Below are 23109 nucleotides of genomic sequence, written 5' to 3' on the forward strand. Positions count from 1 at the left end.
GTGTGTGTGTGTGTATGTGTGTGTGTGTGTGTGTGTGTGGGTGTGCGTGCGTGCGTGTGTGGAGAAGAACTTGGGTGGCCGTTAGTGAGTATCAGGATAATGATGTAATCATTCCGGCTGTGTTTTCAGTCTCGCCCAGCTCACCCTTGCCCCTGCTAGACCCTTGCCCAAAGTTAACACTTTAAGATGAATTTATGACGCAGGCTTTCTCCGAGGTGTTTTTATAACGTGCTATAAGAACTGAAATCCACCACCACACTCAATTTAACTTTCCCCTCACCGTTTTCTCTCCATCCTGTTCCAATTTCTCCTCTCCGTCTTGCTCTTTTCCATTTCCTGCTGTAATTTAAATATGAACATCATTTCCCCCACCCTGCGTTTCTCTCCGTGTCTCTCCTAGGTTGAACTCGGAGGAGGGCGATGGCGCGTGGTGTCCAGAGATAACAGTGGAGCCAGACAGCCTGAAAGAGTTTCTCCAGATTGACCTGCGCTCGCTCCACTTCATCACCCTTGTGGGCACTCAGGGGCGTCACGCGGGAGGCATCGGTAATGAGTTTGCTCAGATGTACAAGATTAAGTACAGCCGTGATGGCAGCCGGTGGATCTCATGGAGAAACAGGCAGGGCAAGCAGGTAAGTGGACCTATCAGCCTGTGCTGGCTGGGGTGTATCCTGGCTTGGATGTCACTCCGTAATCTATTTGGACTTTTACAACAAACTTGTAAAAAGATGCCCTGTGTACTGATACTCATCATCTGCCTTCAGGTCATGCTTTTATGGCCTGTCGTTGTTTATACCTGGTATGACTGTGTTTATAGTCATAATAGAGATAGTATTTGGACTGATTCAGTGATTCTTCATTATCTATGAATGATAAAAAGAGGCCATGGGTCAGTTGCATCCTTCCATCCTGATCTTCTTTATGAAGTCAAGGTGTGTTTGTTTACTTTAACCTGCAGGTGATTGAAGGAAACAGGAACGCCTACGACATTGTACTCAAGGACCTCGAGCCGCCCATTATCGCTCGCTTCGTCCGCTTCATGCCCGTCACAGACCACTCCATGAACGTCTGCATGAGAGTGGAGCTCTACGGCTGTGAATGGCTGGGTAAGAGGTGGACAAGGACTGCAGAAGGGTTATGTAAGGGCTTGTGAGCCCCTGCCAAAAGTGCAAAACTGACAGCTGAGCTGAGGCTCCAGTTCTTACCTTTGAGCATGTAAAGACAGAAAGGATCAGCTGATTCTCTGTCTCTTTTTTCTACAAGGACAGTTTTTTTAAACACTAATTTGCACTAAAATAATTATATCAATGCCTTACCACCTTAAATGTAGAGACATTTATTTGTTTCATGGCATATAGAGTACATGAGCATTTTAGGAAAGCATGTGTGCCCAAAACGCCCCTAACCCATGTGTGTCAAATTTAAACTTGAGATTTAGATCATGGGACCTTGTGAAATGTGAGGTCAAAGTGATAGAATAAAAAGGCAAACAACGAAAGTAATAGACTGTAGTAGTACTGCCCTTTTATAGCTGGAAGAAAGTTTGTCAAGTAAAGAGCTTAACAAATTTGTGGTTATGTTTTAAAATGTTTCTTTTAGATAATTTGTACCACATTACAACATTACTGAGTAAGCCTATGGAAACCTGGTGAAATCTGAGATCCAATCAAAGTAGAAGAAGAGGAAAAAGTGTAAAAATAAAAAGTTAATTAAATCACAGGCCCTTTAATTACAGCATTTCTTCATACTGTTTGAAAACATCACATATTCTGCATCCGTATATTTACACGTACAGTACATGCTGGAAAATGCTACAATACTGAAACTAACTTTGGGCAATCTTCTTTGCATAGCATGAGTTCAGAATCATTAAGACTCACTGAAAATCTTGTGGGGTTATGTAATTTCATAAATAAATAATTGTCCTTGCTTTACAGATGGTCTGGTGTCATACAACGCTGCAGCAGGACAACAGATGAGCTTGCCTGCTTACTCTGCTTATCTCAACGACTCTGTCTATGATGGAGCTGTCAGCTACAGGTGTGTGTGGTGTGTGTCTGTATTTGTTTGAATGTGTGCGTTTCTGTGTGTGTTCTATTATTCCCTTCCTTTTTCTCCTTCAAACACCCACTATACTGCTTCGTCATTGCTCTCATCCTTCCTCAGTACTTTTCCCCCTCACCTTGTTGTTGCCCTGTCACCATGGTGAAAGCAAAGAGACAGGCGGTGGAGAGTGGGTCACCGTAGTTTACTTAGTTAGGCAAAACTCATAGGAATGACTGAGTCAACCATGCTTCTAAAGTTCAGCAACCGGAATTAACCAATCAGTCTTTTGTTGACAGGAATGTTTAAATTATGGAACGGTGAATAATGTCCTCCATGACAAAGGCCGACTTCCTTCTCTTTGTGGAGGCAACTGGACAGATGGAAAAGAAAATGGCTTTTATTATATATTTTTTAACGATATCACAGCCAACTGCAAAGGAGGAATTGGTTTTATCAATGCTGCCACCTAGTGTTAAATGGTTTCACTGAGTGCTTTCTTTGACCATAAAGGATGTTTCTCTGTGTTTGCTGCCTCTCTTTTACACTTCTTTGTTTCTCAGTATGACAGAGGGCTTGGGCCAGCTGACTGATGGAGTGTGTGGCCAGGATGATTTTACACAAAGTCTCGACACTCACAATGTGTGGGCCGGGTATGACTACGTGGGTTGGACTAATGAGAGCTTCTCCAATGTTGAAATCATGTTTGAGTTTGACCGCATACGCAACTTCACTACCATGAAGGTGAGGCTCTTGATGATACAAGTTAATACACTGTGTGTGTGTGTGTGTGTGTGTGTATAAATATATATGTGTTTGTGTATATTACATCTCTCATCAGCACTGAAAGTCTCCTCATGTGTCTTTATCTGCATCTAGGTCCATTGCAACAACATGTACTCACGGCACGTCAGGGTCTTCCGCCAGGTGGTGTGTTACTTCCGCTCCGAGGCAGACTGGGAAGCCACGCCGCTCTCCTTTAGCCCCGTGGAGGATAATGAGAATTCCAGTGCCCGCTTCGTCACCGTCAACCTGGCCAATCACATGGCAAGCGCCATCAAGTGCCAGTTCTACTTTGCTGATGCCTGGATGTTGTTCAGCGAGATCACCTTCCAGTCAGGTATAGACTGATGAACTCTTACTGCAGTTTAATTTAAGTATATATCTACTTTTACACTTTACTTACTTCTGCAAATATTTGGAGAGACTGTGCATAATAACAGTATATTTTATTTGTTATTATTACTACATTGAAGTCTGTTTTTAGGCTTTCGGATTGAAGAACGTCTCACTCTGTATTGACAAACTAGAAGTTAGTTCATCGTCCAGCATCCGGCGAGAGGCCTAGAATGAAGGACGTGGGGGGGGTGAAGGATGCACAGTTGAATTTCTTAACGGCTCTGTGTCTTTGGCCTTTCAGATACAGCCATGTACGACACAACACTGGCTCCTCCCGAGCCAGGACTGACACCTGACACACCACTAGGTCAGTGATTGCCACACACACACACACACACACACACACACACACACACACACACACACACACACAAACACACACACACACACACACACGCACATACCAGCACACAGTAATCTAACATCACCTTGCTCCTAATAAGTGGAGGTTTCTCACAGTAGACATTTTGACTACACAGGTGGAACTAAAAATATAAATGTAGGTGTGTCAGCATGCAAAATAGCAGCATAGCATTTTAATTTTATTGGTTACACCTGTTTGACAAGTCACACTACCTGTCGTAGTTTATTCAATTTTCTACTTAAGATCTATTCTGCTTTTGCAACACATTTCAAAGAAATCCATTACATGTTTTTTGTAAATCCAAACTATTGCTGAGTGTAGTTATGTGCATACCTATACAGTGGGTAATGACTTACTTTTGAACCAACATGACTCCTGACGTAATTGACAAGTAGAGTATGGTCCCCCATCATGCATGCAGACAGTAAAATGTGTCTCTTCCTGATTCCTCGCCCAGAGGATGACCCCACCCACAAAGTAGATGACAGCAACACCCGCATACTGATTGGCTGTTTAGTGGCCATCATCTTCATCCTCGTGGTCATCATTGTCATCATCTTGTGGAGACAGGTGTGGCAGAAGATGTTGGAGAAGGTGAGCTCATAACTGATGTATTACTGTGGATCAAATGTGTGCGCCTGTGCATGTTGAGTCATTTTATGCATTTCCATTGAATCTTCTTTTGGGAGGTGGTCAGATCTGTTCCTTCACCCCCCCACGTCCTTCATTCTAGGCCTCTCGCCGGATGCTGGACGATGAACTAACTGCTAGTTTGTCAATACAGAGTGAGACGTTCGCTTACACCCACAACCAGTCGAGCACAACCAGTGAGCAGCAGTCTAATTCCACCTATGAGCGCATCTTCCCCCTTGGACCAGACTACCAGGAGCCATCACGCATCATATGTAAGCTGCCTGAGTTTGCTCAGAGCTCCGAGGAGCCTGGTAGGTGGACACAGAATTTTTTTTACATATACACATCCATCTCAATTGGTACTCAACATGGTGAGTTCCTCCCTTTATCTTATTGACTTCTTAGTTGCAGTTTCCCGTATTGTGTTTCAGCTTCCTCCAGCACAGCAGCTTCTAAATCCACCACATCTACTGCAGTCCAAGATGGCGCCCCTCACTACGCAGAGGCAGACATTGTGAACCTGCAAGGCGTAACCGGAGGCAACACATACGCGATCCCCGCATTAACTATGGACCTGTTGTCAGGGAAGGATGTTGCAGTGGAGGAGTTCCCGCGAAAGCTGCTCACATTCAAAGAGAAGCTGGGAGAGGGCCAGTTTGGAGAGGTGTATGCTCTATTCCATTCTTCCCCAGCTTTTCTCACAGCTTTAGATGAGCTTCAAAACCATGTGTAGACTAATACAAAAGGAATCCCTCTCAATCATCACTTATGCCCAACTAGAAGTGGTGATTTCTGTATCTGCAGAGACCATGCCTTTTCCCTGCATTTTCTCTCTTTTTATCTTTGTGAGTTGGGATGTTTATGAACGTTAGCAAAGAGCCTTTGGGACCCACATGGGTGTGAAACCCCAAACCAATAACAGCGTAACAATAGTAAACCCAAATTTAACGATTTATACGATACAGTGAGGAAAATAAGTATTTGAACACCCTGCTATTTTGCAAGTTCTTCCACTTAGAAATCACGGAGGGGTCTGAAATTATCATCGTAGGTGCATGTCCACTGTGAGAGACATAATCTAAAAAAGAAATCCAGAAATCACAATGTATGCTTTTTAAACTATTTATTTATATGATACAGCTGCAAATAAGTATTTGAACACCTGTCAGCTACAATTCTGACCCTGAAAGACCGGTTAGTCTGCCTTCAAAATGTCCACCTCCACTCCATTTTTTATCCTAAATTAGATGCACCTGTTTGAGGTTGTTAGCTGCATAAATACACTTGTCCACCCAATACAATCAGTAAGAATCCAACTACTAACATGGCCAAGACCAAAGAGCTGTCCAAAGACAATAGAGACAAAACTGTACACCTCAACAAGGCTGGAGAGGGCTACGGGAAAATGCCAAGCTGCTTGGTGAAAAAAGGTCCACTGTTGGAGCAATCATTAGAAAATGGAAGAAGCTGAACATGACTTTCAATCTCCCTCGGACTGGGGCTCCATGCAAGATCTCACCTCGTGGGGTCTCAATGATCCTAAGAAAGGTGAAAAATCAGCCCAGAACTACACGGGAGGAGCTGGTCAATGACCTGAAAAGAGCTGGGACCACCGTTTCCAAGGTTACTGTTGGTAATACACTAAGACGTCATGGTTTGAAATCATGCATGGCACGGAAGGTTCCCCTGCCTAAACCAGCACATGTCAAGGCCCGTCTTAAGTTTGCCAGTGACCATTTGGATGATCCAGAGGAGTCATGGGAGAAAGTCATGTGGTCAGATGAGACCAAAATAGAACCTTTTGGTCATAATTCCACTAACCGTGTTTGGAGGAAGAAGAATGATGAGTACCATACCAAGAACGACATCCCTACTGTGAAGCATGGGGGTGGTAGCATCATGCTTTGGGGGTATTTTTCTGCACATGGGACAGGGCGATTGCACTGCATTAAGAAGAGGATGACCGGGGCCATGTATTGCGAGATTATGGGGAACAACCTCCTTCCCTCAGTTAGAGCATTGAAGATGGGTCGAGGCTGGGTCTTCCAACATGACAATGACCCGAAGCACACAGCCAGGATAACCAAGGAGTGGCTCTGTAAGAAGCAGATCAAGGTTTTGGCGGGGCCTAGCCAGTCTCCAGACCTAAACCCAATAGAGAATCTTTGGAGGGAGCTCAAACTCTGTGTTTCTCAGCAACAGCCCAGAAACCTGACTGATCTAGAAAAGATCTGTGTGGAGGAGTGGGCCAAAATCCCTTCTGCAGTGTGTGCAAACCTGGTGAAAAACTACAGGAAACGTTTGACCTCTGGAATTGCAAACAAAGGCTACTGTACCAAATATTAACATTGATTTCCTCAGGTGTTCAAATACTTATTTGCAGCTGTATCATACAAATAAATAGTTAAAAAATCATACATTGTGATTTCTGGATTTTTTTTTTTAGATTATGTCTCTCACAGTGGACATGCACCTACGATGACAATTTCAGACCCGTCCAGGATTTCTAAGTGGGAGAACTTGCAAAATTGCAGAGTGTTCAATACTTATTTTCCTCACTGTATATATATATATATATATATATATATATCCTTTCCACCCCTTCTCAGGTGCACCTGTGCGAAGCAGACGGAATGCAGGAATTTATGAATAAAGAGTTTTTATTTGACATCCCAGAAGACGTGCCAGTTTTAGTGGCTGTGAAGATGCTCCGTTCAGACGCCAACAAAAATGCAAGGTATTGACTTTAGATGACCCATGTGGTCGGCACCAAATACCAAATTTTTAGCCTGTACCTGAAATTGAAAGTAGAAAGTTGAAATTAAAAGTTTATATAATTCTGATGTCTCTCTGTGTAATCACTTACTTTTTGTGTTTTGGTAGGAATGACTTTCTGAAAGAGATAAAGATCATGTCACGTTTGAAGGACCCCAACATCATTCGCCTGCTAGCTGTGTGCATCTACAGCGACCCTCTCTGTATGATCACAGAGTACATGGAGAACGGAGATCTCAACCAGTTTCTGTCCCGCCACGAACCCGAGGGACAACTCGCTCTGCTCAGCAATGCACCTACAGTCAGGTGAGTGTGAACAAAGTGAGAGGCAGCTGTATGTCTAACTGTGTGTGTGTTTGTTTCATTCCCAACACATTACACTGTTTCTGTATTCTCCTCTCCAGCTTCAATAATCTGTGCTACATGGCTGCTCAGATAGCGTCGGGGATGAAGTACCTCTCCTTTCTAAACTTTGTTCATCGAGACTTGGCTACACGCAATTGCCTGGTGGGCAAAAATTACACGATAAAGATAGCTGACTTTGGCATGAGCAGAAACCTGTACAGTGGTGACTACTACCGCATCCAGGGCAGAGCGGTACTGCCGATACGCTGGATGTCATGGGAGAGCATCCTGCTGGTAAGGACCACTACTTCACAAAAGATCTGACTTCATGTCATGTTTTCTTGCCAAGTTGATAGACATATCTAGGAATGGGAACTTTAAACTGAAATACATTTCCCACATGTGGCCCTAATCCTCTTCCATACATACCAATATCTTTTGTTGTGCAGGGTAAGTTCACCACAGCTAGCGATGTGTGGGCTTTTGGGGTGACCTTGTGGGAGATACTAAACTTCTGCAAAGAGCAACCCTACTCCCAGCTCACTGATGAGCAGGTAATAGAGAACACAGGGGAGTTTTTCAGGGACCAGAAAAGACAGGTGAGTGATGTTACAACCATACCACTACATACCTGTCTTATTCTATTATAGCTGTTTTTATATTTTCTTTGGCTAATGTTTTTAATTGCTCTTTAATGTTTTCAGTTTGAATTGCCTTGTTGCTGAAATGTGCTATACAAATAAGCCTTGCATGACCAATGATCCACATATCAAAAGGAGGGGCGAGGAGGAGAATCCCTGGCTTTAACGTCTCATCCCCTGTTGTACAGATCTACCTGCCTCAGCCTGTCTTGTGTCCAGACTCGCTCTACAAGATCATGCTAAGCTGCTGGAGGAGGAACACAAAGGAACGGCCCTCCTTCCAGGATATACACCGAGCCCTCCTGGAAATACAGCCTTAAGCCGGGGACTATGTTAAAGACAGTGATTCCCAGATAAATCATCTCTGGAGAAATGGTGCAAGACAAGAGTAGACCATGATTCAGACACAATACAGGTTCAAGCCTTCTTGTTTCAGTAAAGAAACTGGATGAGAGCCACCTGTGCGCTTCAAGCTACGATCTGGGAAACACTGTTTCATGGACTTACACTCTACAAAGATGGAATACCAGTTGGTTTGTGCCAGATTGAGTTTAATTGGCACAATCACGTTGGCTAAGATGTTTGTAGACATACAGGTATTCTTAGAAAAAATCTATTCTGTTTTATAACACATGCAGAAACGTGATTAAGGTGGGTTGTCACGTGATGAAGCCTAAATGAAATGTAGCAAGTGACATTCGTCACTTTTGAAATGTTTTTTTAAAATTGTTTTTTCTTTTCTTTTTTTTAAAGATGGGTCCATTTTCCATGTTACAGTGTTTGGGAACAAACTTGTACAGCATTGTTGAAGAACTTTCTTGTGTTTTCTTTTGGAAGACTGCTTGAATGTAGAGCAGGAAACATGAAACATTTCATTGTATATTTCAAGTATTTCATCTCAGTTTCTCAGACATACTCCACACATTTGGAATAACAAGGAAATATCAAGTATTATCTCATTTTGTTGCAGTTTTCCTTCTATAATTTGAACATGAAGTTTGTATGAACTGGGTATTTTCAATAGATAGTTCTCAAATCTCAAATAGTAATATTTTGTATTAATATTTATGTTCATATGTGTTTCATCTGGTTATGTTTTGTTGATATATTTGGGGATTATTATTCTTTCCTGGTTGACGTGTTTGGAGCATCACATTCAAAGTGATTCAGTAAATCTGCCACTCACATTTCAGGTATAAACACCAAACAAACTGCTGCAGTAGATTTGGTTTGTTTCCCGCTGCAAACTGTTATTATTCTGTCTTGCATCCATCACAAACTAATATTACTCTCTGATAATTCTGCGTTTTGCTCTGTCAGTTCAGTATGAACAGTATGAATGCTTCAGGTTAGTTTATATTAGCTTGTGAAAGCAAACACAGCTAATGACTTATCTACTTTAATTATTAGTTTGTTCTTTCTTTTGTTGATGTATGCTGGATTATTTCCCTCTTTTCCACTTCTGTGTATAACTCTAATAGCTTGAACTTCATACTGCATACCACTGATTTTCTGCCACTTTAGCTGGATTCACAGGCTCGACCCCTTTTATCAGAGGCCTTTGTCCCATTTAACTCGTTCATAAAAGACCTTATGCACAATATTTTCAACTTTTCATTTGGAAGTCATCCATATCTTTTGTATTTTGCAATCTAGGCAAACAATCCATCCATATAAGTTTAATATGATATATAAAACATTTGAGTATTTGTGAAGCCTGTGGTGATTCCCATGGGATAAAGACATCTCTCTGTTATGAATGAGTTTGAGGGGCAGATGTATAGCTGTAAAAATGTAATGGCACCCTGACAGATTCAATGATTGGTTTTATTACATATTTGGTCTTATTACATATATGTTTCAGTAAGAGTGTTTTTATATACGTTGTAAACAAATGTTGTACATTGATAGACAAATTACAAATAAAATGTAAACAGGGAATTCTATCTCTTTGAGAACTCTTGCTTCATTCCTAAGTACTGAATATTTGACACTGTGTGGGCGGTCCATGAAGCTCAGCTGACCGGTAACAACGTTGTATTGGCTGAGCACTGCTGCAGTGACCAATCACAACATGGAGGCGGAGTAAAGAACATGCACCACATCAGGAACTGAACACAGAACATATGAACAGAACCTTTGGTCATGAATGTAGTGTTTTCTGTTTGCAGTTTGTTTCCAGTTTGGACCAGAAAAGATGAATAAGGTGGTTTTGGTGACGGGGCCAAATAGGTAATGTCTGTTTTTATTGTTTTGACTTTTTAAAATCTCTTTGTCAGGAGAGTCCTGGCCCAAATGGCAGTATCATTTTGTCATACACATGTAGTATGTGGAATTATTTTTGGTCAATGATGTCATCAAAGTCATACATATGCTGTAATAACAGATATTACATATAATTATAATAAAATGTATTTATATATCACCTTTTAAAACACAGTTACAAAGTGCTTTACAATATGGCCCTATCGCCTCTGAATCTGGACTTTGTAACAGCAAAGATCCCGTGGTGGGGACATAGTAAATAAGACATCTGGTAAATGCCTCTCAGGGTTTTATAAGTGATCAATAATATATTAAGATTAATTAAAGCAACAGGTATGATGGGTGGCAGCAGAGTTACGGATGAGCTGGAGGCAGGAGAGGGACTTTTACTGATGCCACGGAGCAAGGCATTGCAGTAGTCTAATTGACTAGTTATAAAGGCGTGGATAACACTTTCCAGATTTTCATTAGAAACTTATTATGTCTAAGGCGGCCCTTCCATCCTATTATGTCTCACTGCAGTGGCATTGGCCTGGCCCTGTGTGAGCGTCTTCTGTCGCAGGACACCGAGGGTCTCCAGCTGTGTCTGGCCTGCAGGAACATGCGGCGGGCTCAGGCTGCCCGCTGGGCCCTTCTTAGCTCTCACCCCGCAGCCCAGGTGGCCCTGCTGCAGATGGACACCAGCAGCATCACCTCCGTCCTCACTGCTGCTCAGGAGGTTAAACTCAGGTGGAAAGATGGACTCACAACAGCCTGACGCTCAAATCCACATTTAAAACAAATACTCATCGATAGTTTATGTCCTAGACACTGTGTGTTATATGTGTGTTCAGAAGTGAATACTGTATGTGTGACATTGCCGCCATTCCAATGTTTTTAGCTCGTCTTTGAGCTTCTGATTCAGTGTGGCAGGTGTACCTTGTGTTGTGCTGTCAATATTTTATGTATGTCATGGTCCTTGACCAAATTTCCTTCGGGACAATAAAGTTGGAAGTTAAGGTTTACTTTGATAGTCCCCTGCAGGTATAACCGGCTGGACTACCTCTACCTGAACGCAGGCATCATGCCAAACCCACAGTTTGACGTGAAAGGCTTTTTCAAAGCCTTCTTCTCCAGGTACTTCACATGCTCAAATGCATGATCTGTTGTCTATGCTGGATGTGTGTGAAGCTACTCCAAATCAATGAGCTGCATTGGTGCCTTTTTGTACTTTAAACTATGTACAGCCTATATACAGCAACGTTTTTAAAATTGCTTATTCGAAATCATCTCTTCTATCTACTATGCAACCTTTCTAGAGCTCAGGTTTCTTTCTTTTGCAGTCGTATCATCACCATGTTTGCCAATGGCAAGGGTATTTTGACACAGAAGGACTGTGTCACCCCTGATGGCCTGCAACAAGTATTTGAGACCAACCTCTTTGGTCACTTCATACTAGTGAGTAAACGCTATTTAGGTCACTGAATTATCTCGTAGTATGGTTTTATCAACAAATAGAATCTAACTCAAAATGTTTCCTACAGTTTTCTGCAGGGACAGTAGTTCTTGCCAGGTGTTTACCCTTGATGGAATGAATATAGCTGATACTGGATCTGTCTGTTACCTAGCAACGATGCTGATTAAAAATTAACAGTGTGTGCTGTTCAAGGTCACCACAGACAGTATTGTGCTTGCTGTGCTTTTGCAGATCAATTCTGGTGTGTATTAGGTTGCCGTTCCAGAGAAACCTTCTCAAAGTTCCTGTTTAGACTTTAAACATAAATCCATCTTTGGTGCTGTATTCACGCATAGTTTAGAGAGGAAAACACATTTACTTTTGCAAAAGTGATTTTTTTTAAGCATTCAATACAATTTGGAAGGAATTAAATGTTGCTGATTAGTTAGGAAAGAGTTGCCTTTATCGTTGCTGCTTGCATGCTATATCTTAAGATAGTCTACGATCTATAGTAGATGTATAAAAGTGCATTTGTATGTCAAAATAAATGAGTAAGATACAATGTTCACATCTGTTTCTCAAACAAATCAACAAAGTTTCTAAAATTAAGTTTAATTTTCTAAATTCAAATCAGCAATCTGGCTTATTCTGCCCTGCTGTAGAAAGAAGTAGAAGTAATATCTCTTTGTTATATGAAAACATATTTTTTAAGGCTGAAACTCAGCCTTTGTGACTTCATGAATAAGATATCTTGTAATGCTGTGTTGTGGCCCAGATCAGGGAGCTGGAACCATTATTGTGGCATGGAGGCCGGACGTCCCATCTGATCTGGACCTCCTCCAGCAATGCTCACCGCTCAGCTTTTAAACTTGAAGACGTGCAGCACCAGAGAGGAACCCAACCCTACAGTTCCTCCAAATATGCCTCCGACCTGCTCAGCCTGTCGCTCAACACACACTACAACAAACAGGTTGGCGCCCTCTCTCTCACACACACACCCACACAGCCCTCACATGCTGTGTATCACCCATAACTGCAAGAATAATCTTTTTTCAAAACCTTTTTTTACCTCCCATGACGTTGATAACTGTGATACTGCTTTTATTGTACTCTGTAGGGTTTGTACTCATCTGTCATTTGTCCTGGTTTTGTGATGACCAATCTGACCTACAGTATCCTGCCCTCCTTCCCAGCCTTCCTCTGGACCCTGCTTGTGCCCGTCTTTTGGCTTGTGAGTGCAACTCTGAAATGGCCAAATATGGTCACACACTGCTGAAATAATTCCCTGTATCTTAATGCATTTCTCCCTGGTAATCTCAGATAAGAATGTTCACCAATACTTTCAAGCTGAGCCCTTACAATGGAGCTGAAGCCCTGGTTGGTAAAACTCATGTTCTTGTTTCCATATCCAGTTCAGAACAAATTAATTCATGAGTACTGCTCTTTTTTGCAGCTCTGGCTATTTAAGCAAAAGCCGGAATCATTGGACCCTCAAGCCAAGTACCACAGCTTAACATCTGGGCTAGGCAACAACTACACACAGCCACGAAAGGTACGGAAAGCACTACTATCCACATCTTCAGTTAAAACACTAATAAAATTGTTCATGTTGCAAATTTTGTGTCTTCTGTCTTGCTTTACAGATGGATATTGATTTGGAAACATCCAATGCTTTGTATGAGAAATTACTGCAAATTGAAAGTGAAGTAAGAAAGAAACTGAAGGGGGGAAAAAAAGGTTTGCAGTACTCCTGCAGGACCTGGATCATGTTGACACACAATTCTGGGATGGAGAGTATTTATTCCTGTCAGGCAGGTGACCAGTAGTCTGACCTCACCAAAATAATTATGTCCTCTGAGTGACACAGTAACATGCAAGCCTGAATTCAGAGCACAATAAAGAAGGTACAGTCAATACAAGCATAACACATCAAAGAACATGAATGTATGCTGTGATGGTTTGAGAAAGAGTTTACAATAAATCTAATCAATGCCTTTTTTCTCTTCCACTTTATCTTAATGATTTACAGTCTCTTCACTGCGTAAAGTATAATATTGAAAAGGACACAAATATGCAGACATGGATCGGCTAGGTCATCAACTTTTCAGGCTGCGCGGTCCAGGAGGGACTATGTCCAATTTGGTTGTTAGTTCCATCATCGTCGCGGCAAAATGTAGTGCAGTCTGACAGCAGACTATCAGTGTCATCCCAAAAGTGGACATAAGTGGTCTGTGTGAGCCCCTCTGCGTGCGGTGCTGGCACATGCGTGCAGGCGCACCTGGAATTCCGCTTTGGAGGATTTGGGGCACAAACCCAGCAGTCGTCCCCGTGTTCCGCAGCTTGTTTATCAGTCCCACACGCCTCCTCTGCTTCGCTCAGTTTCGGGTTGCAAAATGCCCACACCATCCCACAGAAATAGACGAAAAACGTGCCCATGACCATGGCCATGAGCGCGTAGGACTCCATCATGGCTTTGGCGACTGGAGATGTCATCTTCAGATGCGCAGGGAATAATCGGCTGAGCTCCCAGAGTGTGTTCAGGAGGGACTGTCCGTCCGACTGGGTCGGGGCACATCAGCACCAGTTCAGTAACGCGAAATAGAGACAAGCAGACAATAAGCGATTATTTTTGTTGCCACCTCTCTTCTTGAACTAGTCCCGGTTTGAACAGGATGTGGAACGGGGCTCATAAGTGACCCCTATGACAGCAACAGTCTAACTGCAGGTGGTGGAATAAACCCATTTTAATGTCATTTAAAAAATGAACATTGCACACAAAAAAAACATTTGTTTCATATTTTACAATTATTTTACAATACAATTTGAGGGCAAAACTAAATTCCAGTGACAGCGAAAGTTTGGAATTACCTGAAATTTGGTTTGCAACAGTTTTGCCTGCCATGAAATATAACGTGGGATTTTGAAATAGTTTTCCAGCCCAGATAAGTGTGAGTGCTCAAGCAACACACCGGCTACACATCTATTTGTCTTTACTTTCTGTAACCTAAAAGCTGTAGGCTACTCCAACCATTCAAGAATTTAGAGTAGTCCACTCATCTTTTCAAATAAATCTTTTATAGCAGGTGATTCCAAAATGAATCTCATGAAATATTACTTAGGTGTATAAGTCTTGTATGATAATGGGATAAAGTAGTGAGATTAGTTTCACCTTTGAAATCCAGGCAGTGAAATACTTCTGCCTATTGCCTAATATGAACTTTGTGGAATTTAGACTGAGACCATTCTGGACAAAATTTATGCCAACTGATTATGCTGAACATTCAGCGAAATTCAAATTCATTTAAAACAACACTAAACACTATTGTACTTCTTAAAGGATACCTTTTTACCCAATGTGTGTTTGGTTGTCCCTACTAAGTTGAAATATCTAATTAAAAGGTAAATAAGTAAACTTAAAGAATCATCTTTGTATTTATATTATACATTTAAACAGACCTTCAGTGCAAATGTCTCCCTGCAATAACAGAGATCAGTTGTCCCTAACAAGCCCAGCAGCTGCATGGCAGGAGTTGACTCTCCCTATTAGGTCAAACTCGAGCTCCCGACTCCCAAAATACCACACTATAAACAACGAGAGATTGGGGTTAATGCCTTTATTTGGGGGGGGGCTTTACATGTAAGATCAAGTTTTAACCACTGAGTCAAAAACTAGCCTTGCTGGGTAAATAACATCATACTATTTGAATGGTGAATGGACCAATGATACTCTGATACATATAATATTAAAATGAAAGCTAAATGTGTAATAAAGAAATGTAAAATATGAATTGATCAGAGTCGTCATGAGGCATAAAAACACAAACAGACATGTATTTAAATGAATAGGCCGACACATTTTTAAAGTGTTTGTAATAGGCTGTAACTTTTTCAGTTACCCTCAAACTTCTTTTGCCGTCATTTTTTCACCCAGGCAGTTTCCGCCTATTTATTTGAAAAACACTCAAAGTTTTGTTAAACATATTTAGAAATGTCTTCTGCTTATGTGTTGCAACTTTATGAAATAGGTTGTAACATTATAAGGAAGCAGTGAGAACTGATCAGGATGTCTATGTGGTGACCAAATGCTTTTCCTGTGTAAGATAAAGAAAAACTGATAACATCCGCTTTAAAAGAGCACAGTCCTCCTCCAACAACCAACATACTAAATGCAAATGCAATGCTGTTTCAGAACACCAGCTGACTAAAAAAGTCCCATGTGCTGAATTTTCCCACTAGCACCTGAATGCAAGGTAACGTTTACATATTCATTTGTTGTGTACATCCCACATTCCCACCCCAAAAATACACCCCACTGTGTCTACTCTCACAGACAACTTAATTTGAAGTTTTTCTCTGGTAAATTTTGCCTTTAATTTGCAGAGATAGTACAGAAATAACTGAGGAGAGAGAGGGATAACAAACAACAAAAGGTCCCTGACCAGAGTCAAACAGTAAACATTGCGGCCTAAGCCATAGATGCCCCAATTTGGAGATAAACTGCTAATAAACAAATAGACAGCTGTATGACATGTGTGTGCATGTCTGTCCACAAACCGCAACTTGTAATGTGCTATTTCATTGTTAACTCTTCATCCTCTGAAAATGACTGTGGCTGACAAATAAGAGATGTCCTCTAACCAAAATATTGCTTTCTAAAGTCACCATGTTTCATTGAAGCACTTTTGGTATGGATTAGGTCAATTTACACTAGGAGTGGTGCTAAATATCTAAGTATAAGTGTGAGTTATTGCTTACAATAGCAGTAGGCTACAAGCAGGGTTAGAGGGCCCGTGCCTCATGGTGTGAAAACTTGTGTGAGCCAGATTTAAATGACATAACAGCCAATGAGTGTAGAGTCTTTCCCTCTTTGATGAGTTTTCCTGAATATTTTGTAAATATAACTAAATCATATGTTGAACTTTCCTCACAACACATCTTCTAATTTAACTAAAACATAGGCTAATAGCTACAAACAGATGCACCTGCTGTCTCCCTAGAGTTTTGTGAAGGTATTTATGTGTACATACAACAGGCCTGACGGAGCAGTGGAGCCCTCTCTAGTTTTAAACTGAGGTCCTAGGAATCAAAACAAGAGTGTGTATGAGGGCACCCATGCTTGTCTTTACAGAGGCAAGCAACACTAGAGAGACTGGCATTGTGTGTAGTGTAGTTTCTCATTGATCTATTCCGTCACTAAGTCAATTGCATCTCATTTCTCAAAAAACTACACACCCCATCCGCGCCAACCTCGAGGTCCCGGATGTCTATCGCACCGGAAGAGAAGAACGTCCTTTTCCCAGCCATCTTGTGGCTTCATCTAGCGAAGTGTTCGCACCAAGCCTCGTAGAATCGGAGGAAATCCTGCTGAAGGGGCGCCATCATGCCCGGACAAATGCAAGAAGGTTTTGGCTGTGCCATAACCAATCGGTTCGACCAGTTATTTGACGACGAGTCGGATCCGTTTGAGCTGCTTAAGCAAGCTGAAGTAAAGAAGAAGGAGGCTCCTGCTCCTGGTGCCGCCAAGACTGCAACCCAGGCTGCCAAGCAGCCGAAAAAAGAGTCCCAAAAAGACAGAAAGGTCCCACTTACTGATAAGAAGGAGGAGACCCAGGCCCCCGTCCCACTGAAGAAAGATGGTAAGATATATTTAAATTTTTGTCACCCTTAGCCAAGCTGCAAGTAAAAGACTTAAGGCTAACAGGCTAAGTTGATTACTAGCTAGCAGTGGTTCCCAAGCTCCCGTGACATGAGGTCCGCATGGCTGCTTTTGTGACCGTGTTGGCTGTCAGTTGCTGGAACTATAACCTTTATAAAAACGTGTAAAACAACGGGATGTGTGGGGCTTAACCGATTCGGTGATAAACGGTTTGCAAGCCAACTTGTTTTGGCTTGTCCCCCACCCCCATCGGCCTTGTTGAACAGGCAGAACCCGAAAGCCTGGCTAACTAGAGAAAGTGGCCTGGAGGTGTTAAAATAGTACTCCGGTAAAGTCGTGACCTTCAGTAAACACGTATTGCGGATTTTACCTTAAATTGCTCGAACGAGATTTTGTTTAAAAAAAATTTAATTTTTTTTAAAACGTGATTAAATAGACATAAACTTAAAGTTGCTAAGTACTATCTTCCACATTGAAATACAACGTACTTGTGGAAGTAAAGTGCAGTAAATGCATCATCTTCCTCGCGGTGGATATGTCAGACATTAGGAGCAGCACTGCTCTCATGGTGATGAACCTCGTGGTTGGAGTGTGGAGCTGTTAAAGCACAGCCTCCAAACTGCCACTTCCCATTGGCGCACATACATGCTCTTTGCAAGTGATAGACCTGCCTCAAATAATTTATTTTCCCCATTTCTGCTATGCCAGATAGTATGGTCTATGAAAATTCTCATAATTTTTAATTCAACGTGTAAACATTTGTTGAAAGTGTGTACATTACGGTACTGCGTGTTCTTACTAACTAAGTGTCCAGTCACCTACGTACGGGCCGTTAACTGGCCATTATTATCATGTAAGTCTGCCAAGCGAGCTTATATCCGTTTGCTTGAGAGAAGATGAGACAGGTGCGCCAACGATGATGCACCCAGCTGCTGCTGTGTAGTGGAGGGTGTCTATTTTGGTAGCTGGTGATTTAAGCAATGGGTGGGACTTGTTGTGTCACACTGGGCCAGCAGCCGTCAACCATGTGCCATGGCGGGTTAAATACAATGTAGGTGGTAATTCCAACTACAGTAACCGAGTGATTAAACGGATAAGCACACTTTTCAGTCAGACTAGGAAATAATGGGGGATTCTACTCTTGATCCTATTATGATATAAGATTACTCACCTGCCTCATCTAGCGAAGAGTGTTTAAAACAAGTCTACTCAATTAGCTTAAGCACATGTTGCTAACTTGTGTCTGCATAAGATTACTCACCTGCAGGTTCTGTTGTTTTTGTGTATGCTGTAGTTTACCCTTTTTTTTTAATTATTGGATTCCGTTGCAGATAAAAGGACATTGCACAGTATTTAGTAAATGGATCCTACTAGCTGCTTCTTTTATTCTGCACAGTAATTGCAATGATTTGCTCCATTTAAATTGAACAATCACTTCCTCTACTTTCTCTTTTCTGCGGCTCCTCAGTGGGTCCTGATCTATCAGTGATATTGGTCCTCTAATCCTCATGTTGTGGTCAATCCTAGGTGCCGGCATGAGGAGAATGGGCCGCAAGCCCGAGGGCGAAGGCTTCAGACCCCAGGGCGGCCAGGGAGAGGGGCGCCCCTCCACAGACAGGCGGCCCGTGGACAGGCGGCCCCCGCGCCGCTTCGAAAGGCCTGCTGGTGATGCGGGCGAGAAGCCAGAGGGAGGTGAATTCTCAGTTGAGAAGTGAGTTCATATTCTAATCGACAGACATTTCAATTGAACACCAACCATTTTTTGAAAAGAGGAAAGTGAATCCCCTATTATATGTTTTTGTTTTCTAGCTCCACATGAGGAAAAAGCAACATTCACTAGGGGGTGGGGTAGGGTCAGCAACCGTTAAAGGCGTTGCTTACAGTGATAAGGCTTAGTAACTTAGTATGTTAGTTTTGCTCAAATTGCTGTGGGCTCATGTGGTTCCTTATCAGTTTACATGTGTAAAATTGATAAAACAAAACAAAATTGTGCTGTCCACTTTATAAGAGAGAATAGCCTGTAGATGACCTGCTTTAGATCTAAGCTTCTGATAGGGAGAGACTCCCATGCTTTAATGGGGATTTGACAATGTTGGTCCCTTTCATCAGATCTATTGGTGATAGGCCGATGAGAGGACGCGGTGGTGCCAGAGGAAGCCGTGGCGGTGCCAGAGGCCGTGGGGTTGGCCGCAACGACGGCTTCGACTCCAGAGGAAAGCGTGAATTTGACAGACACAGTGGCAGTGACCGATCGTAAGTACCTTTTAGTTCTTATAAAGCCATTAAATAAAATATTCTTTATTTACACCAGGTCTATTAAAGATGTGGTGTGCTTGATGCAGTGCGTGTGTCATGATCCTGGCTAAAGCTAATTTTCTTTCAGTAGTATGAAGGGTGAGGAGAAGCGTGGTGGAAGTGGATCTCACAACTGGGGCACTGTTAAGGATGACATAACGTAAGTTCTTATACATGCAAACAGAAACTTTGCTTGATGGGAGGTATAGAACACCTGAACTCAAAATTCTTCATGCAATATGTTTTTTTCTTGTATGCTGTATTTTTAGAGAACACTTAATAGTGTCTTGTTATCTCATTTGGAGATGCATAGGATAGGTAGGTCTTGGTATACTTGGATATTCCCATTATTTCTTTTTTTTGTCAGTTATTCTTCTCATTAATTCCAAATCAAATGGACTCCTAGTTCAGAATTGTGCCAAATTATTTGAATATAAAATGAGTCAAACACCAGTTTATCGGTTACCCTTTGCAAGAATTAAGAATGACTTAACCTGATTGGAAATGAAAAGAAGCGTAACATTTTGCGCAATAAATTATTTTCATTACAAAAATGAGGAACAATGCTGTATGACACTGCACATACACTGAACAAACACTTTCCCAAAAGGCAACAGGTCACAGTAGGAAATCCAATTAAAAAGCATCCCTGAAATATCGTCCTGCTGTGCCTTGAAATGCTACACAGTGCCCTGCTATGCCATGAACTACTACAAACAACTACTACTTTTGGGGGGGGGGCAGTTGTTGGCACTCTTCATTCTAACCCCAACCGGTCGTCAGACACCACCTACCAAGAGTCTGGGTCTGTCCTAGGTTTCTGCCTAAAAGGAAGTTTTTTTCTCGCCACTGTTGCTTGCTCTGGAGGGAACTACTAGAACTGTTGGGTCCTTGTAAATTCTCGAGTGTGGTCTAGACCTACTCTATCTGTAAAGGGGCTCAAGATAACTCTTGTTATGAATTGATACTATAAATAAAACTGAATTGAATAAAATAAAGAACATTTGAGCGTTTGGAGGAACGTTTCCATTAGATCCACCGTGGCTATATGGCAATGTGAATGTCAGCTGCTTCAGTAATTGTATTATCTTGTTCTGCTTTTGCGCCTAAAGCCTGCTTTACCGAAGCACAGATAACGGCATGACCTCCGGTTTGTTCTTTTCCTCGTCCAGGTGATAAGTTTCTCTTTTCATGCCCAACGGCGGTGGAGCAATGTTAACTTCTTATACACGTGCAAGCGGCCGTTCCAGCTCAATTTCGTTTTTGCTCACTATAGTTTGACAGACTCGCACGCCAATTAGCTTTTGCGCTCTTCAGCATATGTGGGTAATCGTTGAGTGAAAACCTTGTGTGCTTTGTTTGCCATGTTATGATATAATGTGAAGTTTGGTAGGGGTGGGCATTGCTCCCTTCAGCAAAACGATCTGATACTTATTTAGATAAGTGGGTTAAGATATGGTTCATAGATAATATGTTAGCTGCCGGCATGAGGAGAATGGGCCGCTTTGAATTTGATCAAATTAATTTCCCATTATACATTAAATAAGCCAGTTCTATAAAAGAAGCATTGCTTACTTTTAAATAAATATAGATTTCGTAAACGGGACCCGGTAATAAAGCTAGGACATGATAATAGTACAACTTCAACAATTTGTTAAGCTAGCCAGTTATAACAAAATGACTAATGCATCAGCTCTATAGAAGATGAAACGGGCTCCTTGCTGCAGTAATCTAGGACAGTAACACAAATATTGGTCCACGTTAGTCATTGTGAGCCCTCCGATAATCATCCTATCTATTACGTTAGTACGTATCGGAGCACAATTTAATACTGTTGCACATCTTAACACACCCAAAATAAATACACACACACACACACACACACACACACACATATATATATATATATATATATATATATATATATATATATATATATATATATATATATATATAGTCGGCATGTTTTCTTTCTTCTGCAACCCATACAAAGGCATCTATTGGCTGATCCCTGCCACCCCCAACATGAATAACCAATTTCACAATCCTACAGAAACGGGCCATGGCCGACCCGTGGTCCGTTTAGACCGATCCAGGGGTCCGTTACATACATATTGTGTGTGAGTGTGTGTGTTGCCTGTGTGTAATAACAGAGTGTAACTTGTAATTTCCACATTGGAGATCAATAAAGAGTGAAAATTATAAAAAAAAATTCGATCATCACATCTTTACACGCCTAGAGGTTGGATAATGGTCGACAGGATATATTAATTCCCTGGTTCTCCATACCAATTCTTTACGGGAATTTGTATTTATTTTTTTCTAGCGAGCTTGACCAATCGAACGTCACTGAAGAGAACCCTGAAGGAGAGGAGCATCCACCGGCTGACTCTGAGAACAAGTTAGTTTTTTTTTTTTAATAAAGCACTCATAAGTTGTAATTAGTTCGGACTGCATAGTCGCTGCTGTTCAAAGAAAGACAACCAGCCACCAAGCCCACATTTATATTTAACATTAACGCTGTGACACTGTGTGTCTGTGTGTGTTGAAGGGAGAATGAGGTTGAGGAAGTAAAGGAAGAAGGTCCCAAGGAGATGACTCTGGATGAATGGAAGGCCATGCAGGACAAGGAGCGGGCCAAGGTGGAGTTCAACATCCGTAAGGCCAATGAGGGAGCTGATTGGAACAAGGGATTTGTGCTGCACAAGTCCAAGGCAGAAGTGAGTCAAGCCTGTAGCTCTGCTCTAAATACATCATGTTTCACATTCAGTTTTGGCGATGAGTTTGGCAGACTATGACACATTTGACTTTGTAGACCTTTAATATTTTGCAAGTTCTTAAGGTCATCCCAAAAAGATAAGTTATTTTCTTTCTTTCTTCAAAGCAATGTAACAAGATAAATGTACAAATCTTACACCCTGCCCCTATCACCAAGGAAATCTCATCACTTTTGAAGTGTTGCATCAGTTTCCTGTGAATGACTGCAGGCTGGTCAGGCTCAACCCAAACTTAACTAAAAATTAGCTGCTAAACAAAAGCGATAAGTTCTTAATAGCTGCACGTCACATGCGCCACTCCAACCACAGGACTAGGTGGAGTTTGTAGCTGCCAGACGTCAGATTTTAGTTGTTACAGTATACTTAAATGTCATGCTGACCATGTATTAAGCATCAAGACAAATTTAATGCAAAAGTAACATTAACCCCAACCGGTTGTCAGACACCGCCTACCAAGAGCCTGGGTCTGTCCAAAGTTTGTTCCTAAAAGGGAGTTTTTCCTCGCCACCGTCGCACTAAATGCTTGCTCTGGAGGAAAGTACTAGAACTGTTGGGTCCTTGTAAATTCTAGAGTGTGGTCTATACCTCCTATCTGTAAAGGGTCTCAAGATAACTCTCACAAATTGATACTATAAATAAAATTGAATTAGTAGTCACGTGTGTGTGTGTGTGTGTGTGTGTGTGTGTGTGTGTGTGTGTGT

At 41.7% G+C, this 23109-nt stretch overlaps 3 protein-coding genes and 1 long non-coding RNA gene across 13 annotated transcripts in view; 3 read left to right on the forward strand and 1 right to left on the reverse strand.

Annotated features, from left to right (window-relative positions):
- The window catches only part of ddr2a (discoidin domain receptor tyrosine kinase 2a), a 35918-nt gene extending 25991 nt beyond the window's left edge, over positions 1 to 9927 (forward strand). Inside the window, exons 4-17 of one of the 5 annotated variants that reach the window (XM_034882312.1) lie at positions 401 to 632; positions 959 to 1106; positions 1938 to 2040; positions 2607 to 2787; positions 2923 to 3163; positions 3464 to 3529; positions 4044 to 4180; positions 4320 to 4530; positions 4651 to 4883; positions 6829 to 6956; positions 7103 to 7300; positions 7399 to 7633; positions 7789 to 7938; positions 8169 to 9927. In XM_034882312.1, coding sequence (XP_034738203.1) covers positions 401 to 632; positions 959 to 1106; positions 1938 to 2040; positions 2607 to 2787; positions 2923 to 3163; positions 3464 to 3529; positions 4044 to 4180; positions 4320 to 4530; positions 4651 to 4883; positions 6829 to 6956; positions 7103 to 7300; positions 7399 to 7633; positions 7789 to 7938; positions 8169 to 8300 — 2395 coding nt within the window. In that variant the 3' untranslated portion in view covers positions 8301 to 9927. Of the gene's footprint in view, positions 1 to 400; positions 633 to 958; positions 1107 to 1937; positions 2041 to 2606; positions 2788 to 2922; positions 3164 to 3463; positions 3530 to 4039; positions 4181 to 4319; positions 4531 to 4650; positions 4884 to 6828; positions 6957 to 7102; positions 7301 to 7398; positions 7634 to 7788; positions 7939 to 8168 lie in introns of all 5 variants that reach the window. The other 4 variants (XM_034882315.1, XM_034882314.1, XM_034882316.1 and 1 more) reach the window with 4 other exon arrangements.
- A 150-nt stretch (positions 9928 to 10077) lies between these two features.
- On the forward strand, positions 10078 to 13672 carry hsd17b7 (hydroxysteroid (17-beta) dehydrogenase 7). Its single transcript, XM_034881662.1, is given in 10 exon segments — positions 10078 to 10212; positions 10768 to 10974; positions 11269 to 11361; positions 11568 to 11682; positions 12456 to 12650; positions 12798 to 12911; positions 13001 to 13057; positions 13134 to 13232; positions 13324 to 13404; positions 13406 to 13672. Coding segments are annotated over 10 exon segments (1044 nt in total). The 5' UTR covers positions 10078 to 10177; the 3' UTR covers positions 13454 to 13672.
- A 3278-nt stretch (positions 13673 to 16950) lies between these two features.
- serbp1a (SERPINE1 mRNA binding protein 1a) overlaps positions 16951 to 23109 on the forward strand; it is an 8623-nt gene continuing 2464 nt past the window's right edge. The window contains exons 1-6 of one of the 6 annotated variants that reach the window (XM_034881658.1): positions 16951 to 17316; positions 18864 to 19047; positions 19446 to 19589; positions 19723 to 19791; positions 21958 to 22032; positions 22180 to 22351. In XM_034881658.1, coding sequence (XP_034737549.1) covers positions 17061 to 17316; positions 18864 to 19047; positions 19446 to 19589; positions 19723 to 19791; positions 21958 to 22032; positions 22180 to 22351 — 900 coding nt within the window. In that variant the 5' untranslated portion in view covers positions 16951 to 17060. Of the gene's footprint in view, positions 17317 to 18863; positions 19048 to 19445; positions 19590 to 19719; positions 19792 to 21957; positions 22033 to 22179; positions 22352 to 23109 lie in introns of all 6 variants that reach the window. The other 5 variants (XM_034881656.1, XM_034881659.1, XM_034881657.1 and 2 more) reach the window with 5 other exon arrangements.
- Positions 22244 to 23109, reverse strand: part of LOC117950538 — a 24933-nt gene continuing 24067 nt past the window's right edge. Inside the window, exon 3 of the long non-coding RNA XR_004657933.1 lies at positions 22244 to 22373. This is a non-coding gene — a long non-coding RNA (uncharacterized LOC117950538). The remainder of the gene's footprint in view (positions 22374 to 23109) is intronic.

Source organism: Etheostoma cragini, chromosome 9 (assembly GCF_013103735.1).
Source record: "Etheostoma cragini isolate CJK2018 chromosome 9, CSU_Ecrag_1.0, whole genome shotgun sequence".
In the NCBI taxonomy this organism is placed as follows: domain Eukaryota; kingdom Metazoa; phylum Chordata; class Actinopteri; order Perciformes; family Percidae; genus Etheostoma; species Etheostoma cragini.